Source organism: Anas platyrhynchos, chromosome 13 (assembly GCF_047663525.1).
Source record: "Anas platyrhynchos isolate ZD024472 breed Pekin duck chromosome 13, IASCAAS_PekinDuck_T2T, whole genome shotgun sequence".
Classification (NCBI taxonomy): Eukaryota; Metazoa; Chordata; class Aves; order Anseriformes; family Anatidae; genus Anas; species Anas platyrhynchos.
This window is the reverse complement of record NC_092599.1, coordinates 15,857,164-15,872,883: the sequence shown is the minus strand read 5'-3', so window position 1 is coordinate 15,872,883 and position 15,720 is coordinate 15,857,164. Positions and strand designations below refer to the sequence as shown.

The window sequence follows — 15,720 nt, the reverse complement described above, 5'->3', positions numbered from 1 at the left end:
TGGCTAAGTAACAGAGCTCTGAAGTCAAAACAAAAAGTCATTTGTTAAACCTGATCTAAAGTCAGATTTTCTGCATCCATGAGGTGCGACATCTGCGTGTATATATATAAATGATTTTTACCCCATGTGCTAAAAAGGCACAACACACATTCATGTTGAGAACACAGGCTGTGGCAAGTTCACTTTTAATAGCAGGTCTGTCCCAAGTGTATAAAAACCACCTTGATTTTTCACACCTTCTAAATTTCCTCTAAAGCTACCGGAACCCCATGTTGCAGCTTCTACTAAGCACCACTCTGCCAAATCAGGTGTCTCACAGCCGGCTGGGTTACTGGGGTTGCAATAAGTCACAGGCCATACGTAGCTAGGGAAAGCAAGTTTACTCTTCTTCTCCAGTTCAATAGTGTGATAACAGCTGTCAGAAGCGTAGCCTCTCAGACTGAAAGACATAAGCTAATAAGCACTATGGGTAAAAAAAAAAAAAACAACAGTTCTAAGACAGTAAGAAAACTGCAAATGAAAGCAATTCTGAAACAACAGACTGCTTTCTGCTCACAAAAGAGTCAAGCTGTCCAGCTCACTACTGCATGACACTGTGCTTACCAGAATTTCTAAAAGGTATTGAATTTTCTTCTGGTTGTCATATCACAATAGGTAGAAGGAAAAAAAACAGTCTGGAAACACTTAATCTAAATTGTAACCTTTAATTGCTAGGTTTCAGGAACACAGAGTTCATAAAGAGATTGGTTTGCCTCTGCCTGGCAAATGGTAGATCTAGTACCCTTAACAATTTTAACCCAGAATATTTGGGTCAAGCCACATTTACAAACCAGAAGTCATTTTTCTAAGACGCTGGTATTACGCAAGCCAAACCGTCAACAGTTTCTCTTTCTTTATTCTCAATTGCTGAAACACACATGGAAGTTTCAGTCCTAAGGATGCTACAGGACTAACAAATAGACCACAGTAACAAAGATGCATTTGATCTCACTTAACTAAAATAAGGAATAAATAACAGAGCAGTTTCCTGGAGGAAAAAAAAAAAAAAAAAAAAACAGAGTGCTGATACTACACGAAAAAATAGCAGCATGCACAGCACCTGAAGAATAAAGAGTAGAACCTATTTGGAACCAGTGCTACCTGTTCTGCCTGGCTAACACTGTTAGCCATTTTCTCCCAGTTCTACAAAAATAGAAGATATTTAAAATGCTCCTGATTACACTTGTTATTCGGATTTAGCTTACCTTCACATTTTAGTAAGTGTATTCAGGTCAATGTTTGTGATAAGAACTGCAAAAAATTAAGACTTCATTACATAAAGATTTGTACCCAACCAAAGAAAATGCCACTTGGGCAGCTTAAAACAAACAAATAAATCCACTGACAAGATTCAGTCCAAACGGGAAATAAAGCAAACCATTCCAATATTTTCAGGAGTAAGGATGCCCACCATTATCTTGCATACAGTCACACTTCATCTAGGCAAAAATCTGTATATTCATGATTAACCTGACATGGGCTTTTGTTTTCTTCAACAACTTAACTCCACAACAATCAACAAAAAAAAAAAAAAAAAAAAGGAAGTGTTTTAACACAAACTGATCCTTCAGACTGCTTTAACAATCCTTCTGAGACAGACTTAAAAGTCTGAAGATAAGAAGGTCTTTTTTATTTTCCACCTGTGTTTTGCATGAGTCTACCCCCTTGAATCTGACAGGTATGCCTCCTCAGGTTTGCTAACGCAGCTTTACCCATAGACCAGAGTTTGCAGGAAAAATGAAGTGTTCCTTCCACTAAGCAGCAGCAAATGTTGTGAGGGCCTTCCACAGCTCCAGGACTTGGCTAGTTTTGCTTACACTTCACAACACTGCTGCGAGCACCACAAGAGCACAATTACACTTGATGTTCCACAATGGCTGCAGTAGCTTCATGGAACTTCTTCCTTGGTTTGATTCTGCCACTACGACGCAGGGCTACATCGGCCCCTAGGCTTCTCTCCCAACCCCTTCCTGCTTTAAATAACTCACTAACATCTGCATACTCTGCTGTGCTGATTTTGGTGGTCAAAGCTGCTTATCACCTATAGTTAGCTGTAATGAGATCACCACTGCCCTCCCCACGCAAGCTTAAGCTGCTTAGACAGTACTGTCAGAGGACGTAGAACAAACAGCCAGCCCTACCTTCGTGTTTCTAAACTCACTTTTAGAATGCTTGGCAACATTTCAATACCAACAGTGGACAACTGACCTGAATGAAGGCTGAGGCACTATTTTATTTCAATTTACCAACAGCTTAAAAAAGGGGAGAATGCAGCTCAGAATACGACCACATAGAGGAAAAAAAAGAGCACCATCAGAGCAGAATGTGAGCTATACAATATTTCAGCTTTGAATCAGCACTTGAATCTGCCACAAGTCAGCTGTGACAAAGACACAGGTGGAACCCCCGCAGAGAAGACACTGTACCACTCCTCTCTCTCTGCCCCAAGAGGGTAGCTGTGGAGCTTGGCACTTTTGATCATTACCCGCTGCAAACCAGGAAAGACTGTTAGATCCCCAGGCCAGGGTCCTCCCCACCAAAGTGATCTGTGCAACACAACCACTATCTAAAATTGCAGTCTCTTGAGAAAATGAAAACATTCAGGTCTGTCTGGCAAACAAACGCTTATACCACAGTTACTACTACTGAGTCATAGCTCTGATGATAAAGAATCAGCGGAAACAGCAGGTATAGAGCTTCTTTCAAACTCAAAAGACTCAGAAGAGCACACAGCAACCTTTCAGCCTGGAAGACTCACAAGCCATGCTATTGTCTTTTACCACACCGAACTCAAAACAGAAAGAAAAAAAAAAAGACAGCGCTCAAATACTGAAATTATCATAAGGAAATTGCAGCAATTCGGGCACCTAAATGACCAGAATTGCTAAAGTATAATAGAGTTGTCCTCCAAATCCTGGCAGCTTACTTCTTATTACAAAGAGTTGACACTGATTTGATTTAAAGTTAATAAATATAAGACAGGAGTGAGCTTTTCACTATGGTTTATTGCATTCACCTGGGTGTTCCTGTAGTTTCCTCTGAAGACAAGAGCATACTTCCTACAAACCACATACTTGAAGGATAAAATTATGAAATGAGAGGTAAAAAGCAAGCAGCTAAGTTCTCTTTGCATCATAATTTCACATGGCTGCATTTGTATTCTGGGCAGAACAGAAAAGTTACCTTAGAGATGTCACCCAAGCTCTCTCTGTTGAACAGTCACTGGGATACGGAGCCAACCTCTCACAATCAAGAGGGAACAGGATGCCAGAAGCAAGTCAGCCTGCAAGATGTTGTACGGAAACAAGTTAGCAAGGACTAACTCAGCTTTTGTTTAGAGCTTTACCTGCTTCATCAGCTCACAATGTTTGAGATCACCCTGCCTCTCAAGGCTGGGACCAGAGCTCACTGTGAGCGCCCTTCAGGACACAAATCCTCTCACACACTTGCCAGGGCTCTGACAGGCGCTCTAACAAATTTATGGGGACTGCTGATCCCAAATGCCTCCTCCATCCTTCAGCTGAAAACAGCCAACCAGCAGGTGGGGCAGAATGGGGAGCGTGTCTGCTCTTCCTCTGGCCTGCTGGACAAGACAGCACACTGATGGGTGTTAATGAAGACAGGATGAAGGAAGCAGAATGCGTTAAACTGCAGCAGCTGAGCAGACACTGTTGCAGCTCCTGGTACCAGGGAGGTAACTTTTGGCAAAGCAGCAGTCCAGCTGCTGGAGGAGATAACCTTTCTAATGACAAAAGCTAAATCAGAGACAGCTTATCTGCCAGAGCTCTCAGCCACACGTAGCAACATCCTACCAGGATAGACATTAAGTCTCGTAACCTCTTTTACTGCTTTTATCAGATTTGGTCGGCACCAATCTTCTACTAATATAATTACGGCAGTTACACCGTGTTATTTTTAAACAGAAAAAAATGCACCCATGTCATGAGTCCTGTGGGCATCACTGCACAGAGAGGCATCCTGTAATGGCAAAGCTTATTCCCCTTCTCCAAGGGAAGGGGATAAAACCCTTTTTTTGTGAATGAAACTGTCCACATAATGAGAGGGGTTATGCAAAGTAAAAGAAAGCTTGAAGATGCACGTCTGCTACACACAGTTAATGCCACTGAAAATGCATACAGAAATTAATGAAGACAAATAACTTGCACCTCAGTGCTATCTGCTGGGCAGTTAGCTCCTGAAGGGGAAGCACAAGCACCCCAACATGCCAACAGAGAGAACAGCACCCACCAGACAGTACATCTATCTCCTCGAACAGCACACTGGGAAAGCCAAAAATAACAGCTGCTGCCACATCGGAACAGCACAAGCACTGCGTACAAGCACTGCCTGCAAAACAGAAACTAAGCAGCCACGCAGTCACTTCTTCTTCCTCCCCCCCCCCGCCCTTATGACAGCAGCAACAAACCTGAGATTAAACACTCGCCCGCATCCTGCTCTGCATTCCTGTCACAGCAGGAATATGAAAGGAAGACTGCCAGCTGCTCCTCCGTGCATCTGAGGGGTTCCTTCAGTTTACAGCGAGGAATGCAAGCACTTGACACAACTCTTGCAGAGGTTTCTGTCGCATTTTCATTTTCACTTCTGGTAGCTCACCCATTGCAGAGCTCCCTAGGGACCCCCTGCATTTAGTAGCCTGGTTTTGGATCCTTCTCAAAGTCGGAACCAACAGCAGTTGTTTGTAGCAAGTCACATTACGAAGCACAGAGCTAGGGCTCTGCCGAGCTGCTGCACACAAACTCTGTGAGTTCAAGCCTACATCCTGCCCAGCACCGCCACCGAGGGCGTGACACTGCCAAAAGTCAGAGGGAGGAACAGCAGCTTTCTGTCAGTACTAACTCGCAGCCTTACAAGATGATAAACCCCAGCACCAGCACTCAACTCTGATGTTCATGGCTCAAACGTGTTACAAACTAACTCACGATGGGCAGATTTGTGCAATCTACTGGCAGCAAGTGAAGTGCCAAGGTTACGGTGCAATGCCTGAGTAACGGCCCCAAAAAAGCCTCTGTCACATTTCCTATGGCTTCAACCACAGATGAAGGAAACACACCTCCTTCTCAAGTAAAGGCTGCGGATATTCAGCTTCAAACTTAACACCTACATTTGTTATTCCAAGGAAAACCACAAGGCAGTGCCACGGGATCACCCAGTACACCATTCAGAACTCCCCAGATCCACAGCAGCCTTTAGGAACAGAGGAACCTGCTGAAAACTGAAATCTAGAAAGACAAGTGATCCACATCTGTGCAAGCAGCTGATGATCCACTAAACCAAGAGACTGTATCCTGTTAGCAGATGGTCAGCAGACAGCTCCCAGCCTGGACAGGACTCATCACCTCGCGCTAGTCAAGCTCCACAAGGTCACATTTTCAGGGTTTGATAAATGAACAAGCTCCGTGTGGGGGGGAGGGAACAAGAGAAGAAAAAAATAACTAGGGAGCTTAGAGTGGACAAGAATAGCGTGCAACTGCACGATTAAGAACAAATTGTAATGCTTGTTCAGGAGGCTAATTAACTGATTACGGCTGCCTGTACAACTTCAGCCTGGGCATTTTTTGACCTCTGAATGCTTGCTGTTTTAACCTTGACTTCTCAATATCGGCAACAACAATACAGAGAAACTCATAAGCCTGTTGGTATGACTTGTACAGTCTACCACACAGGGGATGCCCCAATGGGCATCTAGTTTTGATTTTGCTTTGTAGAATATTTGACCAGAAGGCCATGCCCAGTACAGCCATCCTTATGATGAAGCACACAAAGACACTACTCAAAAAAGCAGCAAGACACACAATCGCTACTGTTACATTTCTCCTAATCACTAAATCCTTTACACCTTTGTGTCTGTACATATTGATACATGTTTATATGTCTATAAAACATTGTTGCAGCATTCCAGTCACTGTGCATACCACCGAACAAGAATACGGCTGGGTTCCACCACCAGCCACTCACTCCCACCATCACCTCACTGCCAGCAAGGCCATTTACACACACAGGCAGCTGGAGGGAAGTGGGGAGGGGAGTTTGTCTTCAGCTTGATCAGCTCCCTGGTCACACTGGTAAGGCAGGGAACTCAGATTTCCACCAGCACAAACACCCCAGCTGGCACCAGGGAGAGGGCAACACCCTCCTGGGGGCCGGGGTCCATGCTTATTTGAGCTTAAAGTGGCTGTGGAGCTACAGGCAGGATGTGCTGCAACTGAAACTCTTGGTGACTGGAAGCAGATCCCAGAAACTCCCCCTTTCTCATTTCAGTGAATCGTGCTCACTTGCTCTTTTTTCTATCTAAGAAACACGCAGAACTGCCATCAGGGACCTGCTGGAGAACTCCAGGATAAGCGATCCCAGGAAAAGCACGCACAGTGCTCAGAAGAGGACAGCACCCTTCCCACCCATCGTCTTCAGATTCCTGCTGTAACGACTTCAAATACATTCAATTTTTGCCTCAAAGAGCTCAAGATCCCTTCCCCTGCTCTCCCAGAAGTCCTATTAGAGTGGAAACAGAGACTCTGCCATAAAAAGGACACCTCAAGTTCTAATCAGGATGGCACAGGTTGTTGAGCTAGACAGCTAGAAACAGTTGTGCTGAAAGAGCCAGGGAGCAAATAAAACACTTCCTAATGCTATCAGATGAAAATTCAGCCACAGGACAACTCAAAGAGATGGAAAGTAAGAGTTTTACGTGGTTGAAGCATCAACCCAACGCTACCATGGTGTGTAAGAGTTGATACTTGATCTTTTCAAAGCCTACCACATTGCTTCCAGCACCAACATAAAGCACTTGCCTTAGGGCAGTGCTACGTGAACCCAACCACAGAAAAACACTTCTGGATCTCAGTGACAAGGAACTGTTACATAGGATTAAGATGTCCCTAATTGGCTTGTTTAGGGTTATGATGACGACACCTAATAAATGATGCATCTAAATCTCTTACCAGCTTCTGTCAGATTTTCTGGCAAAAAGGAATTAAAGCCCTAGTTTGTGGACATATAACAAGAACATGGCATTTTCTCCCTTGAAAACCTGATCGTAAGCACATAGATCAGTTATCGGCCACACGCGGTACTTCACTAGAAAGACTTTGCACAAGATGTTGTAGTACACTACTGTGACACAAACTACCCATTACCTCTACAAAAATCAGTCAACTGACCCCAGAAGTGTTACTTCAAGAATAAATAAAGACCCATGCCCACACCACTATGGCATCAGTTAGCGCTTTGTTAGCAAAGGTCAATCTTTAGATTCATCTCAGGAGGGCTTTAAATCCCAAGGTAAGCCAGACAAATCTGAAGCAAAGGAAGCAGAAACACAGCGAGACAGGCTGAGAGGAGACAGGCAGCACACACTGAAGCACACTGTGAGAAAGAAAAGAGAGGCCTTGCTGATTCAGAGGTTTAAGATGGAGGGACACCGAGCCTGGCATCAGTGTAAGTTCACAGCAACGGAAAGCCCAGCAGCGCTCAGTACCACCCCCCCCAAACAAGTCCTGCTCAGAAGCACAGGGGGAGGCTGCCGGGTGCAATCCAGCCCCACAGACCCAGCAGAACGCCTGCCTGCAGGGACACCGAGCTGGCACCTCCCGGCAAGCCCAGTGCGGGCGGCTCGGTGACATGCAGCCCGCTGCCTTCCCCTGCAGCAGGGCGCAGGACGAGCCCCCGGCCCCGGCGGCTTCCTCACCATCCTGGCCTCATGTCAGCAGCGCCGGGCTCCTTCCTGCATCAGCCTCTGCGGAGAGAACGGCACAACGGGAGGGACGCTCGCTCTGCGGCTGGGCACGGGGCCGCGCCTGGGTCACCCCCCCCTTCACGGGGCCGTGCCTGGACCCCCCCATCCCCACAGGGACCCCCCCCATCCCCACAGGACCCTCCCGCTATCCCCACAGGGACCCCCCCCATTCCCACAGGGACCCCCCCCACCCCCATAGGGACCCCCCCCATCCAACACAAGCTCCCCCCCTCCCCACAGGGCGCCCCTCATCCCTCACAGGACCCCCACCCCACCCCCACAGGCCCCCCGCCGTCCCTCACAGGGCCCCCCCCATCCCCACAGGCTCCCCTCATCCCCACAGGGCGCCCCCCGTCCCCACAGGGCCCCCGCCGTCCCTCACGGGGCCGCGCCCGCTCCTCGCCCCCCTCCCCTCGCCCCCCCCACAACCGGCCCAGCTCCCCCCGTCCCGCCCGTTCCCCGGGGCTCACCGGGGCGGCTCCGCCCGGGGGCTGCAGACCCCGCGCCCCCCCCTCCCCGCCCCGTGCCTCCGCCGCCGCCCGCCGCCGTTCCAATCAACAACAAGATGGCGGCCGCCGGCGGGGCGGGGCCCGGGCCCGGCCGTCATAGCAACCGCGCCGTCCAAAGCCCGCCCCGCAGCTCCCCGAGCCAATCGCGAGCCGGGACCCACCCCCCGGAGCGGCGCTTCTGCGTTCTGATAGGCCGATCTCGCCGTCACTCCGCCCGGTGGCCGCCCCGCCCCTTTCCGTGCGCGGCCCGCCTTCGGATGGCCGCGCACGTTAGGCACACGTGACACCGCCCGAAGCCCCGCCCCCTCTCCCCCCCCCCCCGCGGGGCTCGGCGTCCCATTGGCCGCCCGCCGGGGGGGCGCTGGGCCAATGGGCGCGGCGCTGCCTGAGGCGCGCGGCCGTTGGCGGGCGCCCCCCCACGGCCCGCCTGAGGCGCTGCGGCCCCCCCCCCTCACCCCGGGGCCGCCTCAGCGGGGCTGCCCTGAGGGGCGCGGGTGCTAATTAGTGCCCAGGCTAATTAACTGCCCCGTGTGCCAATCACTGCCCAGGCCAATAAAGTGACCCGTGTGCTAATCAGTGCCCAGACCAATTAACTGACCCATATGCCAATCACTGCCCAGGCTAATTAACTGACCCGTGTGCTAATTAGTGCCCAGGCTAATTAACCGATCCCTTTATTGCTGGGGATGGTGCTCGCAGTGCCCTCAGATGGCTCCGGTGTGGAGCAGGGCGAGGCGGCCGGCCTGGGGGCGACCCCGCTCCTCACGGCCCCTGCTCCGCTCTGCCATGTCCCGGGAGCTGCTGGAGGAGGGATGCGGTCAGGGCCCAGCCACGCAGTGTCCCCAGTGTCACCAGCCCCGGGCTGTGACGCTCCCAGTGCCCCCAGTAACCCCTCAGGCCAGTGCCCCCAGTAACCCTTCCTCCAGCGGGTGCTGTGCCGCCCTGCCCCAGCCTGCACACCCACACGGCCGCCCCCTGCCCAAATCGCCCTCCTGCTGCCCAAGGGTCAGGCAGAGGCAGCCCACGGGCCACAGCCAAGTGTGGGGGGCATCAAACACCCCTCCGGTGCCACATGTCCCTGCCTGGCTGCGGGGACGCTGCAGGGCCTCGTGGCACCCACCTCTCGCCCAGGAGCGGCTTGCTGGGGGCTCGGCTGCTGCGGGAGGAGCAGAAAGTGGCCGTGAGCCCTGGGCTGGCCGTGTGGCACCATGCCGTGTGGCACCATGCTGTGTGGCACCATGCTGTGTGGCACCACGCCGTGTGGCACCGTGCCGTGCCATGCCGCAGGCTCGGGCTCACCTGCAGGCGATGCTCTGAGCCAGGCAGCCCAGGCTGGCCAGCAGCAGGACGCCGGCCACGGTCAGCACGGCCACGAACCAGGCCGGCGGGTGCCACACCGCCACCGTCCGCATCACCACCAGCGGCTCCTTCCGTGGGGTCTGCAAATTTGGGGGTGAGGGAGGCCGGGGGCCGTTCCCTGACATGGGGCCGCTGGCCGCGGGGCACCGCTCACCGTGCGCCGGGTGGTGGTGCTGGGCGGCACCGTGGTGCTGCGGGGGGTGACGTGCACCACCACCGCCACCACTGTGCTGCGGGAGGCCCCGGGGCCGCCCCGCACCTCCACCAGCAGCACAAAGGTGCGGGGTTCGGCCAGGCCGTTGGGGATGTAGGAGAGGGTGTTCCCATCCAGCCGAAAGCGCCCATCCTCGTTGCCTGTGCAAGATGGTCTGCTCAGTGCCATGGCTGAGGTGAGGGGACAGGGCTGGCACCGCAGCCTGGTGGCTCCTCACCTCCAGCGATGGTGTAGGACAGCGCGGCGGTGTCGGGGTCACTGCGGCACGCCAGCTGGGTGACGGGCTGGCGGCCGCCTCTCCCGGCCGTGATCCGCAGCTCCTGCACCTCGGGGGTGCACTGCGGCTCAGGCACAGCCTGCGGGGAGCAGAGGTGGCCCTGCTTCATCCTGCCTGGCTCCTGCAGCCCACCCTGGCGCAGACACGGGGACGCGGCACTGTGCTCGTACCTGCAGGCGCACGGTCACGGTGCACAGGCGTCTGCGCCGGGTCGCCGGGTCCAGGTCGTTGCGGGTGTCCGTCAGCCACACTGGCAGCCGGTAGCTCGTGCGCTGCGGGGAGCCGAGGGGCCCCACCACGCGGATCTCACCTGTGGGGCGGCATCAGTGCCGGGCACCTGCGGGTGCTGGGGGGGCACACAGGGGCTGGGGAAGGGGACGGGTGCTCACCGCTGTGCGTGTCGATGGAGAAGGGCTGCGTGGGGCTGGAGCCCCCCTCGAGGCTGTACTCGAGGCTGTCCGGCGGGTAGTCACGGTCGGTGCCATTCACGTACCCCACGACGCTGCCAAAAGGCGCTGTCTCCAGCATGGTGAAGGTGAGGCCTCGGGGGCACTCCGGTGAGAATTCATTGACTGGTGTCACCGTCACGAGCACAGGCACACGGGCTGGGAGGCACACGGCGGCTCAGCCCCACTGCCACCATCCCACAACCTGCCCCGTGCTGGGCACGCTCCCCTGGGGACACGGGGGCAGTGCCACCAGCTGTGTGCCTTTGGGGGAGCACCACTGGGGCCACCGGAGAGGAGCGCTTCCTCTGCTGTTTGCGGTGTCCCAAAAGGGCTTTGCCCACCCTACTGTGACCTCTCCTTGGCACAGGGGACGTGGGCACTCACTGCTCCGCGGGGGCTGTCCCCCGGCTGTCACCACGATGGTGGCCGTCAGCTGGAAGCCCAGCGCAGCCATGGCCTGCGAGTCGTAGTCCAGGGTGGTGTTGACCTGCCAAGACACGATGTCCCGTAGGGCCGAGTGTCCCCCGGAGCCACTGCCACGCTGTGCCCAGCCTGATGGAAGGTGCTGGAGGGTCCCTGTGCCCCCGGGAGGGGCTCGCCAGGCCGAGCCCTGCTCACCTGCAGCTGTGACCCCTCCATGCGGAATCGGGAGCGGGAGCCTGGGGGCCCCTCCAGGGTGTAGCTCAGGGACCCCTCAGCACCAGCAGGGCTGGCACACCTCAATGTCACCAGGGTGCTGCCCGGGGACACCGTCTCACGCACCTGGGTCCTGTAGTGGGGCGGCCGGTGGCTCAGCTCCATGCCCTGGGCACAGAGGAGCATTCCCCTCCCGGCATCCCCCCCCCAGAACCATACACATAGAGGGCAGGGACGCAGGATGGTGCCTGCCGGTCCCTCCCCTGCACGGTGACGTTGATGGTGGCGGTGGCCTGGTCGGCAGGCTGCAGCGCGTTGTAAGCCCGGACGAGGAGGCGCACGTGGGCCACCTCCAGCCGGGACGTGCTGCGGATCTCACCCGTCACTGCAGGAGGTGGCGCAGCCTCGTGTCAGGCACGGGGATGGGGACAGGGTGGCCCTAGGGGTCCCCCAGCACCCCCTCGCTCACTCTCATCAATGGTGAAGAGCGCTGGCACCACAGGAGAAAGGATGGCGTAGTGCACGTTGTCCCCACTGGCGCGGACCTGCGTGACCACCTCCAAGGGGCCGGAGCCCTCGGGCACCGTCACGTCCCGCTGCGGCTCCCTGCGGGGACGGGTGGCAGCGTGGCGTGGCCTGGTGCCACCAGCACCCCCCGCCCAGCCCGGCCCCACTCACAGGATGGTGACGCGGGGACGGCGTGACGGCAGCACCTCCACTGTCACAGCCCCGCTGCAGTTGTGCCCGTGCTGGTCTGTCACCTCGATGTCCAGCCTGAAGGTCTGCGGGAGTGCCAGGGAGGCAGCCCCGGGTGGCACCGGGGACAGCGACAGGGACAGCAATGGGGCAGGGATGGAGAAGACAGACAGGGATGGGCAAGGCAGGGATGGGGATGAGATGGGGGCAGGAACAGAGACAGGTCTGGGGATGGAGAGGGACGTGAATGGGGCTTGGGATGGAGAAATAGGGATGGGAATAGGAACAGAGATGGAGATGAGGCCAAGAAAGAGACAGGAATGGGGACAGGGATGGGGATCAGGACAGGAGTGCAAACAGGGGCACGGATGGGGATGGGATGCCGAAGGGGATGGAGCTGGGGATGGGAACAGGGATAGGAACAGGACTAGAGCACTCTTGGGGCATGGGAGGAGGATGCCAAGAGCTGTGGGCAGTGCCCACGAGGGAGGTGGCGGTGCTGTGACAGCACGGGGATGCCGGTGCCCACCTGGGTGTCCCTGCTGGGGCTGAAGCCGCTGGCGGGTGCCAGCACCAGGCCCCGTGAGGTGAGCGTGAGCGGCGTGCCCTCAGTTCTGAGCCGGAACTGCAGGGGGACAGCACACAGCCGTCCCCAGGGGTGGCTCCCGCTGGCAGGGGACAGGGGACAGGGGGCTGCAGGCACTCACCGTGAGCCCGCCGAGCGGCTGCAGCAGCACCGCGTGCAGGGGGGCGTGGGGCGCCACGTCGGCCGGCACCCGCACCACGTCCCCACCCGCGCTGGCAAACGGGGCGTCACAGCGCAGCACCTGTCCTGCCGTCACCCAGACGAAGAGCCACCCTGTCACCTCCTCTTCGCCGGGGCAGGCAGCGCGCAGCACCAGCGTGTACTGGTTCACCCGGTGGGCATCAAGCTTGGCTCTGGCACGCAGCGTCACCTGCCACGAGGGTACGGTGCCCAGCGGGGTCCCCATGGGCTCCTGCTGTGCGCCGTGTCCCGCAGCCGTACCTCTGCCCGAAAGGTGCTGGCGGGTGTGCCAACGGCGCTGATGGCGATGGGGTTGAAGGGGTGGCCAGGCTCAGGGGTGCACGGGGTGACACTGGGGGCAGTGGGGGCGTTGGGGGCGCGTGGCTCGATGCACAGCAGAGTGACGTTGGGGCTGCCTTGCGCGGTGCTGCAGGACACGGTCACCTCGGCCACACGGGTGCCTGGCGCCGCGTACTCGCTCAGGGTCACCACACGGGGCAGGTTGGGCAGGGCTGGCGGGACACCATGGGGTCCGACCCCATGTCATGTCGCTGCCACGCTTGGGGACCAGGGGCTGCTCCCCGGCACCCCCACGGGCACAGTGGCCCTGCCGTTCTCACCTGTTGGCCTGACAAACATCCCTGGAAAGAGCCAAGTGTCACCCAGCCTGCTGGGGACGTCCCGGCACCACCCTGGGGAGCCCTTTGGGACACCCCGATGGCACCCCAAAGACGTCCCCAAAGCACCCCAGAGGCGCCCCAACCTCTGAAGCTGCTTGGCACACGGGGCACCTCTCGGGGTCTCCCCGGGGGTGCCTCCGGAGCCCCGCGGCCCTACCTGGGGCACCGAGGAGGAGGAGGAGGAGGAAGGCGAGGCGTCCGCGCGCACCCATGGCTCTCCGGCTGTTTGGGGCAAGCCGGGGCCCGTTGCTACGGGTGCCCGGCACCACCCATGCCCGGCGTCACGCCGGCCACCGCGGCTCCCGGCCCAGCCCCGGGGCGGGGGACACGGCATCGCCGCGCTGCCACCGCCCCGACACCGGGGGAACCGGGCACCCGCCGAACCCGGGACGGCACCGACAGCGGCGGGGGCTGCTCCCCGTCGGGGTCGCGGAGCGGGGGCTCCGCCGAGCCGGGCGCTGGAGTTTCCCGGCCGGGACCGCGGGTCGTGCCCGGGCGGGCCGAGCGGGGCCCCGGGGCGGCGGGGCGGGGCGGGGCGGGGCGGGGCGGGGCCGCTGCGGGGCTCGCGTCCCGGCGGCTCCCGTTGGCGGCAGAGCCGGGGCCGAGCCGCGCTCCGCGGGGCCGCTCCGCCACCGGGACCGGCACCGGGAGCGGCACCCGTGGGGGCCGGGGCCGGGGCCGGGCCGGGGATGCTCAGCGCCCGCCTGGACGGCGGCCTCGGCCAGCGCCGCGCCGAGCCGGTGAGTGCCGCGCCGGGCACGGGGGGGACCGGGCTGCGCCGCGGGTGACAGCGGCGCGGGGACAGCGGGACGGGCAGAGCCGGGCTGTCACCCCGCGGGGGGACCCCAGGGACGCGGCGTCCCGGCCGCTGCCCGGTGGCCGGGCCGGGGGCTGCGGGGCCGGGGCGCTGCCGCCGGGCGGGCGGCTCCGCGGGGCGGGCGGGCCGCGTTGAGCCCCCATCCAGCCGCCCGGCCCGCCTGGCTTTCCGCGAGAGGAAAGCGGCCGGAACAGCCAGCTTTTGGGTGCAGACAATAGGAATTCGAGAAAGAGGAGCGGCCCGGCCGCGGGGACGGAGCGCTCCTTCCGCTGCCTCCCCCCTTCTCCAACTCCCCCCGACCCGGCTCCCGCTGGCCCCGTCCCCCCCGGTCAACCCCAAACTTCGGGGGTCCCCATAGCGGGGGGCGCAGCTCCGGGGCGTCCCGGCACTGGGGGGTGGAGGGGGAGCAGCGGGGCGGCGGGGGCTGCTACGTGCCGCGGCCCTGTGTCATTTCCCGCAGGCACGGCCGGGGCCGGGCGGCTGCTTGCTCACCCGACGTGCCGCTGCACGCCGCCCGGCTCCGCGCCGCAGCCGCAGGAAAGCGGGGCCCGGGGCTGCGGGCGAGCCGAGGCCTGCGAGCCCTGCGCGGCGCGGGGGCGAAGGCGCTGACCTGCCCTTTCCCCGCAGCGCCGAGGCCGGGAGCACATGCCCGGCACGAGGCCGCCCGCCCCCCGGCGCCCCAGCTCGGCCTGCAGCGAGGAGGACGAGGGGGGCCCGGCCGCCCGCTCGCCCCCCGCCAGCGAGCGCAGCCTGGAGTTCGACTCGGGCTACTCGGAGACGTCGGGGGGCACTTGGCGAGAAGAGGAGGTGACGGTGCTGCGGCGGCACCCGCCGCCCTGCCAGCGGGCGCACCAGCTCTCCGCCGGAGCTGGGGGGCCCGCGCCCGCCCGGCGCCCCCGCCCCAAATCCACGTCGGACGCCTGCCTGGAGCAGTGGCGGGCGCTGGAGCCGGCCGACGGGCAGGACTGGACGGTGTCGCTGCTGTCGCAGAGCCGCAACCGGCAGCCCCTGGTGCTGGGGGACAACTGCTTCGCCGACCTGGTGGAGAACTGGATGGACCTGCCCGAGGTGGGCGCCGAGCCCCGGCGCCGGCCGGCTGCCGAGCCCTCGCGCCGGCTGGGCAAGCCGCCCGCCTTCCTGCTCAGCCTCTCGGGAAACGTGCGCCGCAAGCTGGCCAGCATGGCCCGGCCCCGAGGGGCTGAAGGTGCCCGGCCGGGGAGCCGTGACCCAGCCAAGCGCCTGTCCTGCCCGCTGGGGCTGGGCGGGCAGCCCAAGGGCGCCTGCTTCCACCAGTCCCACAGCAACATCGCCCAGCTGGCCACGGACTTCCACCGCTTCGCCGCCCTCATGAACAGCCGCAGCCGCCAGCCCATCATCTGCAACGACGTGATCGGCTACATCTAGCCCTGCCCGCCCCCTCCGCCGCTGTAAATAAACCCCGGTTTTGTATGGTATGGACGCGGCAGCGTTTGTGGGGTCGAAGCGCCGATGAGGGGTGAGCGGGCAGCGGGCTGCCTGCTAGCGC

General features: G+C 59.0%; 3 protein-coding genes across 13 annotated transcripts in view; 1 reads left to right on the top strand and 2 right to left on the bottom strand.

The window, feature by feature from the left end:
• The window catches only part of IP6K1 (inositol hexakisphosphate kinase 1), a 34,195-nt gene extending 25,813 nt beyond the window's left edge, over window positions 1-8,382 (bottom strand). The window contains exons 1-3 of one of the 5 annotated variants that reach the window (XM_027468012.3): window positions 8,263-8,382; window positions 7,745-7,792; window positions 3,223-3,322 (exon numbers count right to left, since the gene is read on the bottom strand). The gene's annotated coding sequence lies outside the window, so the exon portion shown is untranslated. Of the gene's footprint in view, window positions 1-3,222; window positions 3,323-4,465; window positions 4,822-7,744; window positions 7,793-8,262 lie in introns of those variants that run through there. The other 4 variants (XM_027468010.3, XM_027468013.3, XM_072044080.1 and 1 more) reach the window with 4 other exon arrangements.
• Window positions 8,383-8,491: 109 nt separating this feature from the next.
• On the bottom strand, window positions 8,492-13,770 carry CDHR4 (cadherin related family member 4). Of its 7 annotated transcripts, none has more exons than XM_072044077.1 (17): window positions 13,536-13,770; window positions 13,319-13,339; window positions 12,960-13,210; window positions 12,640-12,888; window positions 12,462-12,557; window positions 11,915-12,018; window positions 11,706-11,842; window positions 11,456-11,621; window positions 11,219-11,369; window positions 10,985-11,087; window positions 10,541-10,756; window positions 10,322-10,461; window positions 10,092-10,230; window positions 9,815-10,014; window positions 9,601-9,740; window positions 9,422-9,457; window positions 8,492-8,552 (listed from the first exon to the last, which is right to left on the bottom strand). In XM_072044077.1, exons 1-17 carry the CDS (start codon window positions 13,588-13,590, stop codon window positions 8,507-8,509), a joined length of 2,250 nt encoding a protein of 749 aa, XP_071900178.1. In that variant the 5' UTR covers window positions 13,591-13,770; the 3' UTR covers window positions 8,492-8,506. The 7 variants fall into 7 exon arrangements, with proteins under 7 accessions (XP_071900178.1, XP_038041674.2, XP_038041675.2 ...); XM_038185746.2 differs by lacking the exon at window positions 8,492-8,552 and adding an exon at window positions 8,960-9,102; XM_038185747.2 differs by lacking the exon at window positions 8,492-8,552 and adding an exon at window positions 8,960-9,099.
• A 159-nt stretch (window positions 13,771-13,929) lies between these two features.
• INKA1 (inka box actin regulator 1) lies at window positions 13,930-15,649 on the top strand. The gene is made up of 2 exons (XM_027467941.3): window positions 13,930-14,118; window positions 14,823-15,649. Exons 1-2 carry the CDS (start codon window positions 14,068-14,070, stop codon window positions 15,597-15,599), a joined length of 828 nt encoding a protein of 275 aa, XP_027323742.1. The 5' UTR covers window positions 13,930-14,067; the 3' UTR covers window positions 15,600-15,649.
• Window positions 15,650-15,720: the final 71 nt, after the last annotated feature.